Raw genomic sequence first — 23,809 nt, 5'->3', positions numbered from 1 at the left:
ACTAAGCATGAGACATTATAGGATTCCAGCCTATGAACATTCCCTTTCTTTCAAATGTATCTCAAGATCTCTGTAACTCTTCTAATAAACAAACTCACATCTAAGTGTCAGCTGCAAGTCAGTGAGGGATTATAAAAACTTCTTGTACATTCACATAGGCTACCAATTCACTTGAAAGATTCTGCTAATATTATAAACCTGAAATGGGAAGCTCAAGTGAGTTGTAAATAGCAGTGAAATAAACTACTGTGAAAGCAGGTTCCTGTTCACTTCTAAACTCATGCTCAGGGATGGATGCGAACAGCCAGAAGAGCCAGCAAGTGAAATCAAGGCTGAAAAATTTAATTAGCAGGTGAAATGGAGCCAAAGAGATTGAATGGTGGAAAATTAGATATCCAGCAGGTGAAGATTTTAGTGATCATGGGGCTTTTTGAAAGATAACAAACAGCATACAAAATCAAATTTATTTTGTACAGTGGGAACCCTGATAATCCTTTCCAGGACTATGTCTTGGCCTCGAAACCAGGTTGCTCTAAAACTACGGTGCTTAGGCTCTGTCTGGCATTGCACAGATCCACAGGCATCGCAGGAAACAAAACGGCACACGCAAGGGAAGGAGCTGGGCAGCTCTGGGAAAGGGAGAGGGAAGCTTCTTTGGAGGTAACAAACAAATGTTGTCAGATAGGTATTAGCAGAGATCATTTCTGTTCTCAGAGTTTTAGAGAGGCCTACAGGTGAATTTGATCATCTGTCTACAAAAGATATAAAGAAAAAACATGCAGAAAGACTCTGGATCACAGTAATTTTGTTGCGGGTTGCAACTCAGTGCATTTTACCATTAATTTCTTATGCATTTACTCAGCATTTTACTGTATATTTGCATTCATTCAAACACTGGTTAACAAGCCTTTCAATAACTATTTCTGAAGCAAGGAACAAAGTATACTTGACAGATTTTGCCGAGGATATAACTCTGGTATAAGACCATGCTTTGCATGTGAAATGTGTTCAGTTGGGTTCTGACACTGCCGCTTATGTCTGCCAGCTATCATCCCTTGAGTCGTACACACTATTTCCTCGTAGTGGATCAGCTACCACATTCACATTCCATGAAATCTCCTGAGTTACTTGCTTGGCTGCATGGACTCAGTTGAAGCCTGTATCATATAGAAAGATCAACCATATAATCCTAATGATCACATCTTGTCTTGAAACGGGTAATGACTTGGTAAAGGAATAAAACATATCAGGCATCAAAGTTAGACACATTTCCTAAGTAAAGAATGGGTTGTCATTTTATGGTTTTAAAACCTAAGGTAGAACAGCCTCCCCTAGGGATAGCTGGGGTCTCTTGTGTTTCTCTTATGGCTGTTTCCAGGTGTTGTCATAGTTTGGATTTCATAATTTACCCCAAGAACCCAAAGTGCAAATATGAGTCAATGTAATGATATTAAGGCAAGAAAGAACAGGCAGCACATGCTATGTGCTAGTGGGTTCATATCCAAATTTATATCTGCCAAACCTTGACTCAAGTACAACAAAAAAGCTGCCTGTGGAACTTAGAAGTCCTTACAAGTCCTAAATGAAGGCAGCTGGTCTGCCTTGCCAAAGAAATAAGCAGGTGTCTTCTTTTTATGTAAAATACCTTTACTGAAGACAAAATGCAACAATATTTGGCAGATTTCACTGGAGTAAAAGAAAAGGTCCAATGATGACTAAATAGATAGAAGTAAGTGTTGCTCATGCAGTAATCATTAATTCTAAGTTTGTCTGGACTCCAAACCTCTGTCAAGAAGAGAAAATGACAGAAAGGCTCAAAAACCAGGAGAGCTACAAAGCAGATGGGTACAGTGCAAGTTCAGAAACAAGTGCCAAAGGAAAGGGTTATGTGAACCATGGCATGGATTTTCATATCTGGGGAGAAAGGTAAAAGCAGGAGAGTTTCGAAAGAACAAATGACAGTCAGACACTTTCTAAATAAAACTAAAGGCAAATCACTCAATTGTGATTTAGGAGTTTGAACGAATCCTAATACTTTTGTTCACATTATTAATTACAAAGGAGAGAGAAAGGGTGGTAAGGAAAATAAACAGAATTAAAAATGCTTGGTATCAAAACTGGATGGAAAGAGACAACATGACATGTAACTGTTCTCTGAGAGTGAGCTCTCATGTGCAGCCTTCCCTAAAGCTGTTGGAAGCAGATGGGCTCCCACAGCCACATCCCTCTGGCTTCCTCTAGAGAGAGGCCAGATTTTCCTCTCACCAGAGTTCCCAGAGAAGTGTCCTCATTGTCAGGGATTCCCTGAAACACAAGAAGCTGAGAACCAAGGGTGAGAACACAGACCTGAGGGGGGACAATGGGGAACTCAGTGCTTGACAAGGCAGAAGCGATGAAGAGGACAAAGATCTTCATGTCTGGGAGGTGGAGGGCCAGCTTTCTGCAGATGGTTTGATTTGTGTGAGTGCAGGAAGGAGAGGGATTAATGTGGCTGCAGCAGGTAGAGGGGTTTTGTTAGGGATGTGATCAACATGGCACTGCTCTTTGGACAGATGGGAGGGGGCTTATCTAGGCTAGAAAAGGAGAAAGTCATTTGACAATCATACTGGTACACAGTATTTCTTAATCTATGCAGATCTAGGCTATTATGGAAAATTAAAAGCTAAATACCTTTCCAGTCATAGCTCAAGCTACTTGTCTTCAGTAGAAAAAATACTTCATTTCCCGTTTTAAATTTCCTCATTTTCCCTTAAAAGCTCGGAATAGTCAACCGTCAGAAATACTACATGCTTTTTAAATATGGTAATGAAAAAATCTTTTTGCTTCTCGACAGTGGTATGAGATTATTTTGTTAATTTTGATAACATTTTCTTACTGATTTGGAATTTTTATTACATGGCTGAGGCAACGGACTGCAATCTACTTTATAAGGATCATTATTGTGTCAATTTGAGCCAATTCAGCTGTCGTTTGAAATGCATAGCATACATGTGTCATTTAATATTTTATTTGAAATTGCCTTTCTCTTCATTATGCATCAAACTGTTTTTTCTTGTTTAAGCACTAAATATACTTATAAAATTTAATATACTGACCTGGATGTATTTTTCATTGTGTGTTCAGTTATAAATTAAATTTAACAATTATTCTAAAATTAAAAAATATTTTTCAGATAGAAGGAGCTTTCAAAATAAAATCATCTGCCTATAGACTCCCTTCGAATTATATTCTCAGATTTCCTTGTAATATTAATGCTGCAGAGGGAATTCAGATGTTCTTATGATAAAAAATAGTAAATCTACAGTGACAACTAAGTGGTGATTTTCTTTAAAATCCTTTCTAGCTAATCTGATTATAGAAGACTCTAAAGCACATTTTGAATTTTAAATATCTTCATGTATCACAGCCGCTCCAAACATGTCTTCGAATACGCAGAAGTAGGATTCATGCAGAAACAAAACAGAGGGATCTGCATAGTATTCTCATCTCTGGTACCACATATGGAGGGGACCAGGATAAGTCACGTCATCTGCTGATGCCTCAGTTGCCCCATCAGTAAAGCAAGCCACAGTGGTAACAGCCTTTGGAGTCTTTGATTTAAAGACTATGTACAAAAATAAAAAAGAATTTGAAAACAGTATTTTTTATTTTTTATTTAAGATCTTCACTTAAATCAGCATAATTCTAGGCTCAGACCTAGAATTTGCAGTGAAACAGGCTGAGATCTTAATGAATGACTCACACGGGTTCACCATGTACTGCCTACAGACTCATTTGTGTGTTCCAGAAGAACATACTGTTTTTTTCACTTTTTTTTTTCCCCCTTCACTTTTGAAAACACAGGTGCCATTTATAGCTACATCAAGTATATGCATTCACAGTCCATGTATATCTCTAGAGTAAAGTCTCAATTATTCAACATTTGCCACACCATTGTATCAAAATATCTTCTATTTAAATATAGGAGATACTACTGTTACTGCAGGCTCCAGAATTTTGAATGCAGGATTCTTGAGATGAAGTATGTTATCTGACAGGAAATACATACATTTATACTTATATGCACGTACAAACAATATTGTCTCTCAAGAAGAAAGAGGTTGTCTATAACTGGTAAGTAAAATGAAACTATTCCAGTTTACATACATAACACACACTGTAGAACAGACTTCAGTACAGTACCTAAATAAGCAGTCACAACAGGAAAACTTAGATGCTCGGTGATTTCTATTCTGGCAACAAATTATAGACCAAGATGCATAAAATCCTCTGTTTTCAGCCTTTTATTCCACTGTCATTTATCATGCCATGTCTTAAAATAAACACAAAGTACAACACAGCATTCTAAGGCTCCCATTAATTACAGATTACCTACAGATTGACAGACACCACCTTCAGGCACTCATCATAAAACTCTTAAAGTGGCTCCATGAACTGACAGTGGGAAACAGGAGTAGGAACATACCCCAGAAGGGACACAAGCACTGACACATAGCTTTCATGGACTTTGTGCACAAGTTAACGTACATGTTGTTCTTTATGCACCATGTTGTATTAGAATTACAACAGGTAATTAGTGAGACTGGCTGGAGTCTGTTCGAAGTTCCTCTGTCCAAGAATATCTCAATTATTAATGCTCTGATGAGTTTTCCATCCAGTGCTTTTGATTTCAAAACAGAAGTACAAATCAGAACTGAAAGATCATTTTTGCATGAGGCCATAAAAATATACTTTGCCTTTTCTTTTTTTTTTTTTTTTTTTTTTAAATTTCCTTTTTAAATAAAGCTACTGTAATGGTTAGAAAAAGCTCATCTTTTAAATATCCTTTACTTTAATGCATGAAGTGTTTTTTTTCCCTCAGTGGTTTAAAACCAAGCACGTACCTGTTTGGATGCATCTATGTTTGTATGTAAAGAGATAAGCCTCACTTATGAGTGATACAGAACTTCCAAATCCCTCAGTGACTGCTGTCAGTAAAGGCTTATAACAGGAACATCTTATAAAGCTTCTTTGCAAAGCAGGCAGATTCTCAGCATAGTCAGTTAAGCAGACACAAATCTATTTCAGTGTATTCTACCTGTATACCCTAAAGCACATTTTTAATTTCAACATGCCTAATTTAAAACCTGGTTGTAACACTTCTTCCTCACTGGACAGCTGAGCAGAATCAAACAGCTCCAGGTTTATCCTAACAGAGTGTGTTTACATCCAGTCCCTCTCCCACAGCTCTACCTTTCTCAGGTCACGCAGCCAGCTCTTACCTCTATGGTGTACTGCTCAAAAATCCGGAGCTGAAGGAAAATGTCTAGCTTAATCTTCCTCTCATGGAAGAGCTCTTCCATCTGTACTTGGGCCTCGTCAAGCTGCTGAAGGACAGATTCAATGTGGCTGATGGAGCTATTGTGTGGAGTCTTATTGTTGGAAACAGCAGAGTCCCTGTAGCAAGGCAGAGAGCGTGGTTAAAGCTGAGCTTTAAGGCAGGCAAAAGAGCAAGAACTACACACTTGTGATTCTGTGTGCTGCCGAGAAGCAGACCAAGCACAAAGGGCTGAGGTACATGCAACCCTCGTCTCTTCTACTTGCTGAAATCCTGCCACTCCTGAGCTTGGCACAAAGTTTGAACAAGGGGGATCATCTTTTCTTGTGTCATGACACTGATCTTACACACTTGGAAGGGGAACAGGAGGAAAATGGCTCTTCAATCTCAATGGCTTTCTTGAGGAGACCGGCTGGCAATCCCCTTTCATGCTACAGGGTGGCCTGCTCCAGCCTACCCTCACACCAAAGTTGGGGATGCTGTTTAGCCAGCTTTACAAATTAATTTTGTGCATTTGATTTATTTACAGGCTAATGGAATCAGAATTAGCAGCATTTTAGACCAAGGGGTAGGGATGCCTTATTATGTTATTATGTGATACAGCAATAGATGCACAGTATGGTGCAAAAATTTCCACTGAAAGTAAACACCTTTTGAACACTGCAAAACGGACTCTGATTCGTTTTTTCATGAGGGTAAATGAAATGAGACATGCCTGTGACAGGTCAGATACTGCTCCATCTACAGCTTCCATATACAGGCAGCAGAAAGGAGGTGTTTCATGGATAAAGAGGTTTTGCAGACATAGCTGAAATTTATCCTCAAATGTGCCACGCAAAGTCCCCCAACTTTAACAAGAACCAGAAAGGAAACCCAGAAGCCATAATTTAATCTTAACTTTGATACTTCAGCTAAAACAAGATTTAGATGCAATGGTTTTCTCTCTCCATGCTTAAACCAAGCCAAATGAAAACCTGTGACCTGGAAGGTTAACAGGATGAAGATGGTAAGCCAGCAGATCCATCATAAGCCATCAATATTTCCTATCAGTCTCCAGTTCTGCCTTGGAGAATGTGGTGGGGACAATTACAACACCAACAGCACATACTGTACTACTGGCACAACAATAAACTCCTAGGTGTGCAGAGAACCGACTAACAATATTGGAAGACAAGCAAAATGCTGCCAGGTCACCATGTTGTCCCACAGGGACCAAATGCAGCTGGGAGCCATTCTTCTGGCCATCTAACCACGGCTGAAGAGTAGAGGTGCCTGTGAAATCTCCCTGGTGGTGGAAGAGTGCTCATACGTTCCCAATTTTTAGCTTTGTATTTTCCTTTTCTGGGTTGAATTTTCCCTCCATAAACATCTACCAAAGCATCTGTAGCTTTCTACAGAGTGCTTGTGCTTTGCTCTTTGTAAATTATCATAACATAGGGTCAGATCAAAACAATGTACAGTCAAATGTTAATTGAACACTTGTCAGTGAGCATAATTGAGATTAAAAAAAAAAAGTATAACCTTTCACAGATATTTTAAATTGAAACTAGGCACTGACACAAAGTAATTTCAGGTGAGTTTAAAACACACCTTAAAGGTTCTAAAGCAACAAAACATACATATTATTCTGTTTTCATGATGTGTCTTAAAGGAACAGAAGAAGCATTTGCCTGAACATCTGAAGTCTAAGAATAAAATTAAAAAAATGCAGAATAGTATTAACTGCATAGTGGTTTGCTCTTTGGATGTGTTTCACCGCTTCTTCCTCAAATACTTTATGTTTGATAGACTGAGATTCAGATGCTCCAGCATTATTGTGAAGCAAGTACTACCACCTTTCCTTGCTTATAAGGGAATATTACACCAATATTACTGTCTCCAGGTGATACGGTTCCTGCCCCACTCAGTCTTGTGTTTTCACCTTTTTGGTGACCACAAGGTCTATCTCTGCCTCCACATTAGAGCTGTACAGAGGCAGAACAAAGATAACAAGTTGAGATTTTGACACTATGGATGTACTACAGGCCTTACTCAATCAAATTCTGTTTCCTTCAGTCGGCACCTGTCTTCTATGAAAGGACGTGAAATATGTCTTCATTCAAATGCGGGATTATTCCTATTCATATATTATCTAAATGACTCAATGAATTATTCAAGACTGGTGTTGAATAATCTCTCACGGGATCTAAAGACACACTTGATTTTAGAAATTATTTTTAATTAAACATTTCACTCTTCAAATCAAGCCACACTTGCATTTCAGTGGCTGATGCAATGCAAAAATCAAAGTGTAATAATCTGGTATTTTTTCCACAGTCTCCTCATACAAGGCCTTGGCAATCTCTGTACAGTCTGATTTAAGAAAGATCTCCTTCAAGAAAAAGAAATTTCTGAGATTAGATTCTTCTGCCACAAGATTTCAATTTCCTACTCTGTCTGGTGACGAACAATTCTGGGAAAGAATTCATGGAAGATCCTTACTAGTCTCAGAAAGAACATGCAAGAGAGCTATAAACTGCAAGGAAATTATGGGAAAAAAATACAAAATAAGCTTTGGGGAATGTAAAATTTGGCTTGCTGCAATGCTGTTGAGTTTGTTCAGAAAGAACATCATGCTCCTGAAACCACTTCCAGTACTTTAATGGGGAGAAAGCTTGGTGAAACACACCTGTTATCAACAGCTGAACTACTGGAAAGAAGGAAAGTTATGTAACTCTTCACTGTCTTTTTTGTTTTGTTTTCCCCAACATTCCTGCTCTTTTACATCTCCCTGGAAAAAGTCATTGTTTTGCCTTTCACAGATGTGCAGAACTACTGTCCCCAGCAGCATTTCTGAAAACACAGTTCAAAAGATTTGCTTTGGTGTTGACTCCTGAGAATGATGATCACCTCAGCAAAACACTGATAAGGAGGCATGAAAAAAGTGTTTCCAATGCTAACCATGACATGTATAGTGCTGCTAGACAGGCCTATTTTATTCCTGACAGGTATGGTTGACTGATGCAGAGCCACAGAGGCCCTGAAGACCTTCTGTGAAGAGCAGTCCCAGGCATTGTATTTAACTAGTTTAGGCAGCTGAGCTTTTCCTAAGCTGTCTGGAGGAGACACAAAGTGCTACTGCATACATGGTCTTCTCTAAACCAGTCTGTGTTCTCTCAGAGCTGATGACAGGAAATGTAAAGTTTTTCAAAGTCCCATTAGATTTATTTGGTTTAACATGTGGTATGGCATGTGTGGTAAGAGCAGCGTATGTCATTCTCTTCATCATCGTAGCGTTTCCAATCTTCAACTATTCACATCAGGCAAAAGGTGATTCACACTGCAATGCTGTGTTAAGGAAAGACAGCAATTCTAATTTCTCCTCCTTTCCTTTACCTGTGCGTTCTTTACTTTTGCCATCAGTCACAAAAGCTGTTAGAGTGGGCGCACACAGAGATGGTTTCATGTTTTTTCTTACACAGTTCTGTTTCACTTTTTGAAAGAATCCAGGGTCACATTACAGGCTTTGCAGTTAGAGTGTTCAAAACCAATACTTGACTCAGAGATTGTCCTGACAATTCAGATCTACAAGCCTTTGCATGCGCTAAGGGCTGCTGTCCTTCAGACAACTGTTCTGTGTTTAATCTGAACTTTATCAGAAGCAGGGGATCACTTTGCACAAATACGTCCACCCTCTTTGACCTTGCTCACTGATCGGAATACAAGCCAGACCCCCAAAATAATGTTTCTTTTTTAAATACAGCTGCCATAAAACCTCTCTTGGAATTTCACAAATGTTTAGGCATGACACCAGTTCCAACAAAAGTCTGAAACCTGTGGCCACCCTTACTTTTCAAAGACTGAAACTAAGAATTGACAAAGTATACATTAAAAAAAGCTGAAACCTCACACACCATCTCCCAGTTCACCTCTTCCACTGCATGACCTTGCAGCTGCCACCTCAGCCTTTCTCCAATAACTGCTGTTTATACTGATGTTCCACCAGCTTTTTGGTTCCAAGTATTGCCCTGGCCACTCTCCAACTCCACATGCCACTTTCCTACTGACTCAGGTGTAGGCAAAAAGCCTTTACATCAGTCCCACAGCCAGCACCAGGACTCCTTCAATAGATACATTTTCTGCAACCCCACACTCCACCTGATGTGCTTATATAGGGTACCTTGCAGGCTCTTCACCATGGGCATTCATACTGAAACGACGTTATACGAATAGATGGGATGAACAACAAAAAAAATCTTCTCACTGACATTTTGTGATCTCATGGAAATGCCCTAAACTTTGCAAAAAGTTTCTCTGCATAAAGGGAAATTACCATGCAGACCTTTGCCTGACCTGTTACGGCTGGCCATACATACATTCTTATCTAAAACCCCCTCCTTTTGGCAGCTCACTTACTTATCAGCAAAGATGGATGAATGAAGCCTACCTGTGTCTACTCCTGATCCTTCCTTTCCAACTCTGATTTCAGCAAGCAATACCACAGCTTGAGTTCCTGGCCATGCCCCTGTGATGCGGACAAGCCACATACAAGAAGACTAGGGATTTACACAGGCTCTCCTGCTCTCCTTTCAAATCTCCTTTTTTTTTTTATTCCTGACCCAGAGGAGAAGATTGCATCCAGGGTGATAGGAAAAGATACAGAGGGAAGCTCAGCATGCGGCTGTAGTAAAAGACTCAGGGACTCCAGGAGGGCTCTGAAGGGCAGAGCTCCACCAGGGTCCTTCATGATCTACTCTGCTCTAGAGAACCTCAGGCTGTTCCTATCATGGCTCATGGTTTTCTGCACTTCTCACATGAGAACTGAAGGCATCAGATTAGGAAAGCTCAGGGTGAGGAGAATGACATAACTCTCTGGGACAGTCTCCAGTGAAAAATATAAGACATGGCAGATTTGCATATTCTGTATGTATACAGAACATACACACTATGTACATGTAGATAAGGACAACCTGTAACAATACAAAGATCTAAAGAATAAGTGGTGTGTTGGACTTGGTTTTCAGCTCAGTAGCAACTCTAAAGGGCAGGAAAACTCCACTGCTGTCAACAAAGTTAAAGCCACAGAAAACCATTGTAAATAACCACAAATGAGAGGGATCTCACAAGTCTTATGTAAGCTTACTCTGCAAACATCCATTCTACTACGCTTACAGACTAGAAAGCAAAAAAAACCCAACTTCTTGGTCCCAGTCTTTTAATATATTTTTAATCAGGTAAAATGAGCTGTTTCAATTCATAATGCAAGTAGAACTGGCAGTATAAGAGCCTCTTTGACAGCATGAATAAACCCCACATGGACAAAGATAAATAGAAGGCTGCTGCATGCAAAATGAAGGAGTGAAGATTGTTAGACACGTGTATATTTTATTAAGAGGAATACATTTCTACTTCAGGAGTACCCATATAAATAATAAGGCCTCAGCTCATAACCATTTAACAATCTTCTATAAATATAAACTAAAAATATTCACGTGAAACACATTTGTTTCAATGCACTTCACTGTGGCTATATATAAATACTCTCTCTGTCAAATAGGAACCCATGCTGATCCACAGACTAATCAGTCCACACAAATCACTCCTTGCAATTTCAATAAAATACTCAAACAATTTGAAGAGTCATAAATAAGCAAATAATTAAAAAACTCTCTCAATTAATCCTAACTTACAGTTCCCTGTTTATGTACATATAATCCACAGGATACACCAGATTTCACAGCACCTGTCCTCCAGGTGGTTGCTTACCTGAGCTGTTGGATTAGATCTTCCCCTTCTTTAATAACATTGAGGGTAGCATCCAAGGTGGCTGTTTGTTGCTGCTGAAACTGTTTGATAAGCTCCTGAACCGCATCCACAGAGTCAGCACAGACATCCTCTAAGAGCTCCTTCTGCAGATCTTCCATCCATGTCCACAGCTGGGAAGGAGGGGAGGGAAATATAAATCACAGAGAGATTGAGATTTAACCCTTTTGCTCTCTAATTCCAGATCAGTAAGCATTAACTAGAGTTGCATGTTTCACATGAAAGCTGACCTAAAGTTTGTAAAAACAAAATGATGCACTGGTCATTGATTTTGGTTGATGCAATTCCACTTTAAAGCAACAAGTAATATAAATATAATATCAATAATAACAATTAATTTGCATATCAGTTTATTGTATGACAACAACTAATTATATTATTCTGATTAACTCATTATAGAAGCAACAAATTACAATGCCCTACAGCTGTGATAACCTAACCCTTTCAGGAGCTGTGTGCTATCAGCTGATACTAATTTCTCATGCAGCTGAAGCCTGTTGCAGAACAGAACTAAAATATTTGGTAGTATGTATGGTACTGGCTGGAGTCCAGCTGTGCTTGCTCAGTTATGCCTTCCCAGGCAGAAGGTTATGTGGAGGGTTTATGGGGTTTTTTTGTTTGTTTGGGTTTTTTGTGGGTTTCTGCCACTTACCCCCCTCCTCAAAATGCACTTCAGATTCTGCTTTTTAACTTTGGGAAAATCCAAACATAGGAGACAGCAATATCACCAATCAATCCCCTGCAGATCCATTAATTTTAAATAGTCTTGACTACCAATTTCAAAACAACAACAAATCATTTGAGTAAGTGCTTAGATGAGAATTTCCAGCCAGCTGTTCGTCAGAGATCTGGACAGTGGCAGGCAAACCCCAGCAGCCTTTCCTTGGCTGTAAAGGCTTAAAGCGAACGGAGGTTTCCCCTTTAAGCTTGCTCTGAAAAGCGAGTGTAAAATTGCACCAACCGAGCTGGCAATCTGCCATCAAATCCTAATGACTCCACCAGAGAGACTATTTTCTGTGCCATGCCTGCCCCATTAACCCACATTCTGCTGGTACATTCTGCAAGGTAGCATAGAAGTACAGGAGTGGGAGGCAAGACATTGCCCCAGTGCAGGGGGACGTGTCAAAGGATGTGGTGCTGGTGGCAGCAGGGCTGCACGGCTGCCTGCCCAGCCTGGGAGCTGCAAAGCAGTTTGTCTCCAAGGGAGAGAGAAGTACACGTGAAGCAGGCAACAGACGTCGTGTGGGGGTGGCAAAAGAGCTGGTAAAATGTTCCTGTTCAAAACAAGACGCACTGGATCCCCATCCTACCGGATTTCTTCTGGGATTGTGAATTCCACGTGTCCACGTAAAATGAGAGGAGGAGAGGGACTGTCTTAAGCATCAGCTGGCAAAGCCTCTCACAATTAGGGTCCAAACCCAAGGCCAGTCATGAACTGTTACACTATATGCACACTACTGACTTCAAGGATATCATCCTGATCTAAATCAAAATAATCAAAATCAGACCCTGTCCCAGCACTGCTCATGACACCAGAAAGGGGAAAGCCTAGCTCCCTGTGCACTGTCCCCATCTCTGTTACTGGCTCCTTGCTGGAGAGACTTACAAAGCTGAGTTTTAAAACATATCGATAATTTGAAGGCTTTTCAGCTAGATTTTCAGAGTCGGCTTTTAATATTTTGGGTAAACGCCTCTCATTATTTATAAACAGTATCATAATGGCCTACCCACCTACTGGCCTAAAATGGAATGTCTTTGCTCAGATTATTTACATATTCTCACATTCTCAGAAGTACATGATACTAAAAGACAACTATTAATAAAAGAAACAAACATAACTAAGTAGTCAGGCTTGTGAAGCAAATTAATGAAAACATGTTTAAAAAATCAAATACAGAGCTTTTTCTTTTGTGGCCTCAGGTGCAGAATTTTGGGAAGTCCTCATAAAGGAAAATGCATTCATGCTTTTATATATTAATTACATTCAGAATCTTCCTGGTTTTGATCTGATCCCTGCACCCACTCAAAGAGCAGGGACAGCTGGACTATAACAGGCGAGGATCAGGTTGTTTGGGAATATTGCTTTCTCTGCTTATCAGATCTTAAAGTAACAGAGCACTTTGTAAAGAGAGAAAAATGGCCATGTGTGTAAATCATCCTTCTGTTGCATGTTGGGAAAACCAGTAGCTTTTTAATTTCTTGCTGTTCTTAATCATATTTCATTTTTCCACTTAAGATAACAAAAAAAAGCACAGGGAATTTCCTTCAAAAATGAAAATGAAATAATGAACTTGCTTCATTATTAGAAACCTGGTCTTTTCTTGAAATTATCACGTTAGAAAGGGTAGAGGAAAAAGTTTCTGATTCCCCACTGCAACTTCAGAGGAAAATCCCATTTTCAGAAGTATCTCTGGAAACCAGTTTTCAGCAGCAGTCAGAAGGATTTGGACATTTAAGATCCTAAGTCACTTTTTGAGTATGCTTTTAAATCAAAGCTGTTTTGAAATACTTAAACATAAACTGTACTGTACTCACCTGGAACCTAAACACTCATTAATTTCAGAGAGGACTCAAATATATTAACTCTTATTAGCTTCAGATGTTTCCATTAATGACCTCTGATTGTAATGCATAATAAAATCTATCAGAATTTAGGTCATCCTTGACTCAGAGGCCTTTAATCCTTTAGACTCCACCAATCCCTGGGAAATCCTAATACAAAGAATCAGTCAATATTAACAAGATTAGGAAGATGTTTCAGGAACCATTTACAATAGGAATCTGTTTCAAAAACCTCCTAGGTTATATGCTACAACTAACAGCACCTGAAATAAATTACTACCAAGCCCCACTTGTGAATGCCACAGCAAGAAAAAGATGAACTCCATGTCACTGCAACACCAATGTCAGAAGAGCTGTTAATCATAAAATAGAAATCACATCCTGTTTGTCACAGCTCAGGAAAAATCAGTCCTTATTAGGGCTTGAGGTTTAATTTCAATGCATCTATTAAACTCTTTTTAAATAATCTTGACTAAACTCCCAAATCAATAGACACCTTGTGCATTTCCTAATTCATGCTTCAGACAGCTGACTACCTTAGATTGAGTGAACTGTTTCAGTTTTTCGTAGAAATGTGACATATTATACAGGACAACTTTTACCTCATATTTGCAGAAACTTACTTTCATCTTTTGTTCATAGCATGAGCAAAATTTGTGAGCATCTGTCCCATTCACATATATATTCCAAACTGTTGCTGCTGTGTATCACTCAATCCTATACGTGGGGTGTATGTAGATATATGCAGACAGTTCAGGTACTAACACAATATTTCCACATCCAGCTGTGGTGACTTTTACTAAACTTGCCAGTAATACACGCATCCAGAAAAGGTGATAATCTCTGTCTACTATTACTTAAGACGTACTAAACCAAAGATACAGAATCCTGGAAAACAATGTAGAAATAACACAAAAATAAATTTTGTGCTTCCTTCAAATTGATCTATGATTTGGTATGATCAATTGGATATGGAAATACTAATGCATTATGTGGTAAAACCTGAATTAAGGTCATCAGAGAGATCCAGCCACAAATCTGACTCATACAAACTACATTTAAAAATGTTGCAGTTGTCAGGTACACAGAAGTCTAAGGCAAATACCTAGCCTTAAAATGTCCATGATGAAGGACCACCAAGGCTTCAGAATTGAGGTTTTATTTATCAAGGTAACCATGGCTTTAAACAAGAAAAACAATTCAGTATCTGTACTGATTGTTAAACCAGTGGAAAAGAACAACCTCCCCCCCTCCATTTCTTTTGGGGGAGCATCTGGCACCTCTCATGCGTTGTAACAACTTCTGCGTCTTTCTTGGATGTAAAACATAGGCAGTTTCCCTCCATCCAAGAGACAATACAGCTCTTTATTCCCAGCTATTTCATCTGATGCAATACCCTTAATTTTACTCAAGTACTTAATGAGACCACTTACTGGAGGTTTGAAGGACATCTGTGCCTGTTACCTAGAAATTAATGCTTCTGACTTAGAGCAAGGGACCGCTTTAAACAACATCTAAAACCTAAAGAGACTGCTAAGAAAATCTTGCCTGCATGTTTGGAATAACTACTAAACACCCAGTGTTTATATGCTGCTATTTGCAAATGCCAGAGATGAGTTTTAATCCCCTCAAAACCAGTTTAAAAACAATGAGAAATGAGACCAGTGAAAAGCAAACAACAAGTCAGTTCAGTCCATGAGATCCACATTTTTTGCCAGTCATTCAAAACAGAATATTAATGGAAACAAGCAACTTTCCAGGGTTCTATGTCAGAGAAGTGTCATGTGTTGCAGAGCAGACCCCAAAGGATGCTCATGCCAAGTCACTAAAGTGAACATCCATGGCAGCCATGAAGGCTAGAGCAGAATGCAGAATCCAGTGAAATATGGGGACCTTCTTTTCCCACATGACTTACACTGCATCCACTCCATGAGTTGTAACATAAATGTGCAGAAAACCAAGGTTGAGGAAAACAAATAAACATACAAACCAACCCCAAAACAAAAAAAATCCCACCAAGCATGGAGTTGATCCAGAGAGAGATGTCCATCAACGCTATTTTCCTCTACTACTACACCAGGTTTATACAAACCTAGTCTAAGCAGTAACATCTAGCTTTTTCATAATATGCATGAGCAAGTCACATAGACTCCAAGTTCAGGTTCATTTATGGGAGGACTTCAGCTTGTGCTGAAGCGCCTGTTCAAGTGCTGTTGTGCACCACTGCACAGCCTTTAGGAAATTACCTTTTCTACCATGATTTCCCCACACCAACATGGTGGAGAAAATAAAACTTTTCTGCACAATTAACCTTAAGCAGTTGATGTTTATGCACACTTAGAATGCATCCAGTGCCATTTCAGTTGAAAGAACTGATGGTTGTTATAAATTGGAAGCATATTTCAACCACATTGTCCTAAGTCACTTTCAAGGTCTCATGAAGCTGTCAACAGAAACATAGAAAACAAGGTAGGTAATGATGAGCTGTAATGTGATTGCGTGCCACCAGCAAAGTGTCACACAATGACAGTAACCCTAATAAAATGTGCCAAGATGGGATACGACCAGACACTACATATGAAATGCCACAATATGCGACTTCCACAGTAAGATACAGGTGATGAGACACCCTGGTGCAAGAAGAAACATTATCAGATACCACCAAACTGTTGGGAAGAAACCACAAGTGGAAAGAAAAGGAACATTCTGTGAAGAAAAGCATCTGATCTCTTCCTAACCTCTTTCTTGCTTTTTCCCTTTTCCTTGCCAATTCCTTGACATTCATCCTTGGTTGGGCTGCATCTGGTGCTTCTGTATTCTGACACTTTTTAATTAGTAACCTTGCCTATGGCAAAAGGATTTGCAATGCCTAAACATCTGATGTTTTTTCCAAGTCCTGCATGGACCAGATTGATAGAGCACAAAATAATCTCCTCTCAAGGGAAACGTGATTTGGGTAGTTACGCTTACATCAGGGAGTGTGTAGATCCCCAGCCCAAGGTCATGTAAATGTAATTCAGGGATTACTCGCTCTGGGAGACGAAGTTGGCTTTTAACTGAAGAATCAGGTGTGCATGTTCTGTGGTGCTTCTGCTAGAGTCATGAATTGCAAAAACATGTTCCTCTTCTAGTATGATTTTAATGTAAGTTATTTGTAATTATGAATCTGGATGTAATTAACTGCAGTAATTGCACTAAGCAAATCAAATTCTGCACTTGATCATACTGATAACAGGCTTGGAGAAATTCTTCCTACATGAAAAGATTTACTCAGATTTACACTGGTGTAATACAGTACAATTTGATGCAGAAGGAGCTTTCCATAGCTGTATAATATACACAACAAATTCAGCAATTTACTTAAATATATGCAAGAACCATTTCATTTTTCCCTAAATTGTTCACTGGTTCTAAACGTTTCATTACTTCTCAAATTGGAGTTGCATTACCTCTTCTCTCTGTGCTTTTTCCAGTGACTGGCCATATCATTTGCAGTCTTACCCCGTTCTGCTGCTTTAAACCTTTTGTGCAAGTTTGTGCATTATGCCATAGGAATCTCAGAAATAAATCACTTGCGGCAACCCTGAATCACTCTGAAAACTGCAAAGGATTAAACAAACTATAGGACCTTGGGACTATGGGACATTCTTACTGGATTCATCAGCCTGAACCACTACACTTACACTAACCATTCTAAACTAGTTGTGCAAGACTCCGTTGCATACGTGAACTTAAGTTGCAACAGAATGTGTCTTTTGAGTGAAGAGTGACTTACAGGAGTGTCCCTGTATGGCTCTGATGAAGATTTACTCAATATGTAAATTATCACAGGCACTGGTTGCCCACTCTGTTGCCTTTATACACAGCTGTAAAAGCTGCAAGCCCACACAGTGGAACCGGAAGAAGCTCATCTTTGTCCGCTTCAGGAAATTGGGAAAATGGTCTGTAATATGACTAATAAAAAGGTACTTTGTGAGAGTTGGCATATTCTATTTAAAGGTGCTTGCAAAGCATCCTCTAGCTGCAGCATGAATGACTGTTATCTGGAGTGCAAGGCATATAGGCTGGAGACCCATCTCCATAAGACACAAAACATGTGCAAGGACTTTCAAAAGCCAATGATGGTATCTGAGTGAAGCCAAGCAGTCAGTCAAAAGGCTGCTGAATGGCCTTAAAAATGTGGGTGGCAAAGAGTGAACTTAAATGCAGTCTACAGGAATCCTTTGGCGAGCACACAGCAGAATGGCAGAAAGTACTTCTCTTCCATGCACCTGCCCTTGGTCTGCCTCAGGTTCAACTTCCTAAGATATGGTCTATATGGCTGCATTTACAGCATTTAATTCTTATTACCTTGATTCTGTCTCAGGATTTTTTGCCATCGCAGATGGCAGAATTTTATTCACTAGCTGTCTGGCCGTACTTCAAACTCCCCTGCTCAAGAGCGGGATGTGCTGCCAGAATACCACAGCTCTCTCCATTCCCAGCTTCTTAATCCTTCGTAAAAAAATCCTCGTTTCTAGACAACAAACGGTCAGGAAAGAGGGACACCCCATACCACCCCAGCTGTCCTGGTTCCTTGGTCCCAGATCTTCTGTAGCTTTACAGAGAATATTTAACTCTGCAAAGAGACCACCAATGTGAATGACTAGTGAATGTTTGCATTTTGATTGAAGCCACAGCCTACACTCTGGAGTCGGAGAGGGATTTGCTCTTATTTTGCTGCTTCATGGTAAATGATTGCTGATAACCCAGAGGGAACTTTTACATAGCTCAAACAAAAATAACACTTGTTAGAGCAGCAGAGCCCTCTCTATAACCCAGATTATCAGAATAACAGTAAACTGGCAACATATCTGTCTTCTCCAAGGAATCTGCCACACAGGCAAAGGACTGCACACACTTTACCTGTATGTGCAGCTCTGGCCGTTCCTTTCTACCATCTCTTCAACTCCCTGCATATCTACCTCTAATGGGAATATCAGAATGTATATGAACTGAGCACTTTAAAAAATAACCAACCAAACAAACAAATAAACCCTCAAAACAGTAAGAAAAAAATCAAACAAGCAGTTACTTAATCCCTTATAAAAGCATTTTTTTTTCACCCCCTTGTCTTGTGATTTCTCTGCTTATAATATACTACCATCAAGCTACACTGATTCAGCTCCCAGCAAAAACAACATTCATAGTTGTAAGAGGCATAAATTTAAGGTGTGATGTTTCACAGCCCTGCAGTGAGAGGAGGGGCAGATATTTTCAAAGTCTGATCCTGTATGCTGCTTGGCATGTATTTCAGCTGTTCATTTTGTCCCACTGAAGTAACAAAATGTCTAGCTTTTGAACAAGGCAGGTGGTGCTTAATTCTAAACCTGAAAAGTGCAGAGATGTGAAATGACCAGTCAGTGAATACTTTATATGCAGAGAGCCAGTTTGGGTCATTTTTGTGCTTTAAGATTTCATTGTTTTTTAAATCTGGCCATAATATGAGAAATGGAACAAAAGCACTGTCCTGGACAGCAGTGTACAAGTGTGTGTGAGATCAATACTTTGTGGTAGACATTCAGAGATGAAGACCTTTTCAGGACTTCTAGAAGTTGCCAGCAAGTGGAATTGCTAAACTGATTATCACCTTCATCACAAATCTCTATTATCTAATGTGCGATTGGTCTGAAACCTCAACATTAACAATTAAAAGTCAAACAACAAAGTATTAAGTTCCATAACATTAACTTTGTATCCTGGGTCAATTTACAATGAATGACAGGATTTTGCAATGTATCTCAGAACCACTGTCATGTTTGTGTCATGATTAATTTTGATTCATTCTGTCAACTCTTCTGAAAAGAATCAACAGCAGCAGACCTTCGCCCCATGAGCTTTCTGTCGCCTGCTTCCCAGCAACTCTGCCACAATGCGAGGGCCAAGCCCTGTCAAAATTATTGACCTACGCTGAAGTAATCTCCTAATCATGATATTCAACCGAAGCAGAGAGAATTTAATTTCACAGGCCTTGGTTATTAAGTAAAATTAAGTTAGCAGTGCCTGTAATAAAACAGTGTTATTGTTCCTAAGTGACAGGGTAAACCCACTCCCATTACTCACTTGAGTAACCCAACGATATCTATGGGGTGACCAAGGTGACCTGCTGAACACAAATAATCTAGGTCTATATAGGAGGTTGCCTGACTCTTTAATGGTCCAGGACTTTGCTTTCATTTTCTCATGGCCTTATCATGCAAAGCTGTTCAGAGTGAAACTTTCCATACCAGGTATCTGCCTAAGGCTGAACTTGATGAATTTTGAGGTAAAAGGTCCAGAAAGAAAAGGGACTTACTTTCCCTGTGTTAGGAAAGGAGTCTTATTTCTTCGCACATGAGATGCACCAGACCCTCAAATGCTTTTAAGAGAGTTTGAAATTTTGCAGGGTTTAGCCTTGATGTCAAGAATATGCTCTTTGTCATCCCTGTGAAAATTTGCCCAAATTTGGTCACTCAGAAGATATCTGACAAGTTCCAGTTTGCACATGTTCAGTAAAAACCAGTTAAGAGTTTGGCAGTTCATTTTTCTCAATATGAAATATTTCCTGAACATACTTATCCCCCAATTCCACGAGCTGGGAAGTCTTGTCAGGCTCCACAGGCAGCTGCAAGCACCGAGTACCTTGTCCTATTGTTTTTCAAAACTACTAAGGGACAAAAAAAGCACAGGGCACATGGCCTGAGACCACACTACTGTCCCCTCCTGCTTTTTGCTCCTGTCTTGCAAGACCCAAGGCAACACTAAGGTGGCAATCTGAAACAGAGTGAGGTATGAGAAACCTGGAGGTGATAAAATAAGCTTTTTGTGCCCTGAAGAGCTATGAAACAATTGCAGAACTGCTTTGCAGTTCAGGTAAGACCCATATACTGTAAATGGATCTAAATTGAGTGCAGTTTCTTCTTGTTCTTAAATCAGTAACTTCAGTAGCAGACAATACAACAAGTAACACAATAAAACTTTACTTCCGTTATACAGAGAATACACTGAGGTACACACACTTGCTCTTAAACACCTGCATTAATTCTGGAAGCTTAAAATCCCGTTGACGAAGCCAAGAATTTATTTGGGTGTAGATCTCACACACAGCTATCTATGTGTAGCCTCATCTCAATGCTTACTTGACAAAAGTAATTCCAAGGCCTTTCTATAATGTTGTTTAAACCCCCAGCACTGAAGCTGTATCAGAGACTGCTGGTAGCCATATTTCCTGCCACTGTAAGCCGGGCAAAACAAAGCTATGATTTCTAGAGAGAGGAAAAAAACAATCTTTATGGAAAGTAAAGACATTTACAGGATGCTAAATCATAATTTATTTATGCAAGAGGATTTTCAAAGTCTTTAATGATACACAAATGGTGACAGTGCACTTTTGTGTCTAAATTGTAAAGCACACTTCAGAACCATAGGTATAAAAGTGTAAGACCAAGGTAAAATATTAAGATTCACACTAATCACAATGCATTTTTATTATTTGCCTTGAGGTTTTTGAGTCTTCAGGGTATGGTTTTACCACAACTGCAACCTCCCTCCAGGAGGCTCAAAGACTATTATCTTTTAAACAAAATTAAATAACATCCAAGAATTTTGTATCATCTTTTAATCCTGGCAGCTGAGAGCTCACAGAAAAACAGGAACTATCATGAGATTCGTGATAAAACTGTAAGATCTGACAATCTTGCCAATAACTGATTCAGATCCGAAATCACAACCTGAATTCAATCACACTTAATCCTGAGAGAAATGATTTGGGTGTAAGTCTGTTAAACGTATTTATCCTACTGATAATAATTTATAACTTTACCCTGCCATACAGATAATTGGATTTGATTTTGAAAGTACCAGGTTTCTGCTCACACCATCAGGAATGTCTTGGCCTGAAAGGGTATAAAAATATTGACTTAAACTAAGAGAGCATAATGAGTACTGTAGGACAGTAGGACACACAGCATCTCTTTTATAGCCATGGCAATAGGACAGCTACATTACTCATAAGTTATGACACTAACAATCACTTAGGGGACTGCTCTAAATTTGTGCCTCTAAAATGTTTTTACCAGACCAGAAAGTCATCATTTCAGCCTATTGCATGTATTCTTAAGTAAGGCCACTTTAAAAAATAACTCAGAATTATTGTTATGCTTAATTGACAGCTTTTTCCATATTCCTTCAACCCTGTAAGTCACTGTTTAGCAGAAGGAATCCTCTTATAATGCTTTCACATGAAATGAGAGGTGATTTGAGGAGTCTATCATAGTATAAAAAACCATTCTTAACTTTCATTGCTCATGGGATATCTGGATTTAAATGACTCCCTAATTCAACAGTATATATTTTACTGAAGAAATTCTAGCAAGGCAAATTACAAAAGCAAATATTTCTTTGACAAGTTCACATTCTAAAAGCAGGAGCTTTTAAAATATTCTTGGGTGCTGGGGATCTGAGTAGTCCCATATGGGGATGAAGAGGTGGGCAGAGTATAGATGCAGCAGTGAGAAGTTCACAACCAATGCACTTACCTATGTCTGGGAATGATCACATCAGTAATGTAATTTATCTGTGCTAGTAACACAGTCAGAAGCAACATGTTCATTGCAGGAAGATATTTAGAACATTCCCATAAAAACATGTCAATAAGACCAATTATTTCTACTTAATTCTGCCTTTCACCAGTTCTGTCTCAGTAGATTAATATATCAAGAAATAATGAGTATTTGGGAAACTTAGATGAAAAATATGTCTAGGCCATAGTTTCCTGCATTATTGCCAAGAAAACATGAAGGGAACTGCTTATTCATTTCCAATGACATAAGAGAAACAGTTGTCAATATTTTAAGAAATTATTTTAAGAACTGCAGAAGGTGAAATGAATAATGATGGTTATTATGAAGTAACAATGCCTTCTAGAATAATGCAAAATATGTCAGGTGTTAAACACGTTAACATGCCAGCCAAACTACTTTCTTCTTGCCCCAAGACACTCCCAGGTGATGCCTTTGGATGGTCACAGGACAGTCCAGCACCAGGCACAGCATGGCTGGTAGGAAGGGCAAGATTAATCAGGGAGGCATGTGTCAGCACCATAACTGGAACACCTCCTGGTAAAACAGCAGCAATGGATATCAGATATCTCTGTATTTTACTGCTGCAGTAAAAGGATTTTTTGCCCTGGCTTCTGCTAGAATTCACATCTGAATCCAAACTCTAACTCAGTTAAAACTTGACTTGAAGGGAGTTTTGCTTAATAAATCAACTTTAAAAATCTAATGTTATCTTTGTTGTTTGGGACTGAAATCCCAGAAAATGCAGTGAATTTAAGCAGTTTCATAAAATGAGCATGAAGGGTGCAGATCTGACCTAGACACGTGGACAAGCGATTCGAGCAAGAGCCTGCATTTGGCCCAGCCCAGCTGAGCACATTTCCCAGTCAGAGCACAGCGAGGAACCAACTGAGATCAGTTGGTATGAAACAGATAAAGGACATAATACTGTCATAGGCATGGTGGCAAAGGAAGGACATTTGTATTTTTTCATTTTTTCTGGAACCCAGCTCCCAGTTTTAAATTCATATTGAAGAATGACGATTACATTGGTTAGTTTGCCATTTTACAAAATACATGAAGGGCAAAGCAAGGCCAAGAAATGAGTCACTTCTACTTGAGCCAATGTATTTATAGCTTAGAAAGGCATATATATATTCAAACATATGCAAAGGCTGTCTTGTTGTAATGCTTTGCCCTTTGCACCAGGCTCCCCTGGCAGTCTTTGGTTACTTCACTGTGTCTGTGGGGATCTCCACAGCTGGCAGACAAATATTAAAACCACAGCGACTTCCTCACTTATTATTTTTGGCAAAAAAACGAGGTACTGGGCTGTGCGATTCCCACCAGTGCAGAAACGTGTCACTGAAGGAAGCAGGTAGTGACACACAATGAAATTCAGTGAACCTGCAGAAAAACAGAATGTTTGGGCCTGGCAGGAGTGAATTACTCCAAGGGTAAGGAAATGAAAACCTCTGTTCTGGTCCAGAGCTGCTGTGCATCCTCTGGTATTGTGGAGATTGTAAAAACTTTAGCAGCCTCTTTGCACCCA

The 23,809-nt window shown here is 39.3% G+C and overlaps 1 protein-coding gene across 4 annotated transcripts in view; it reads right to left on the bottom strand.

The window, feature by feature from the left end:
* Positions 1–23,809, bottom strand: part of KALRN (kalirin RhoGEF kinase) — a gene marked incomplete at both ends in the record, with an annotated part of 504,008 nt that overhangs the window by 185,147 nt on the left and 295,052 nt on the right. For all 4 annotated transcript variants that reach the window (XM_080346391.1, XM_080346393.1, XM_080346392.1 and 1 more), the window contains 2 exons: positions 5,262–5,436; positions 11,063–11,232. In XM_080346391.1, coding sequence (XP_080202517.1) covers positions 5,262–5,436; positions 11,063–11,232 — 345 coding nt within the window. The remainder of the gene's footprint in view (positions 1–5,261; positions 5,437–11,062; positions 11,233–23,809) is intronic.

The sequence above is a fragment of the Nesoenas mayeri genome (assembly GCF_963082525.1).
Source record: "Nesoenas mayeri genome assembly, chromosome: 6".
In the NCBI taxonomy this organism is placed as follows: domain Eukaryota; kingdom Metazoa; phylum Chordata; class Aves; order Columbiformes; family Columbidae; genus Nesoenas; species Nesoenas mayeri.
This window is presented reverse-complemented; position numbering and strand designations above follow the sequence as displayed.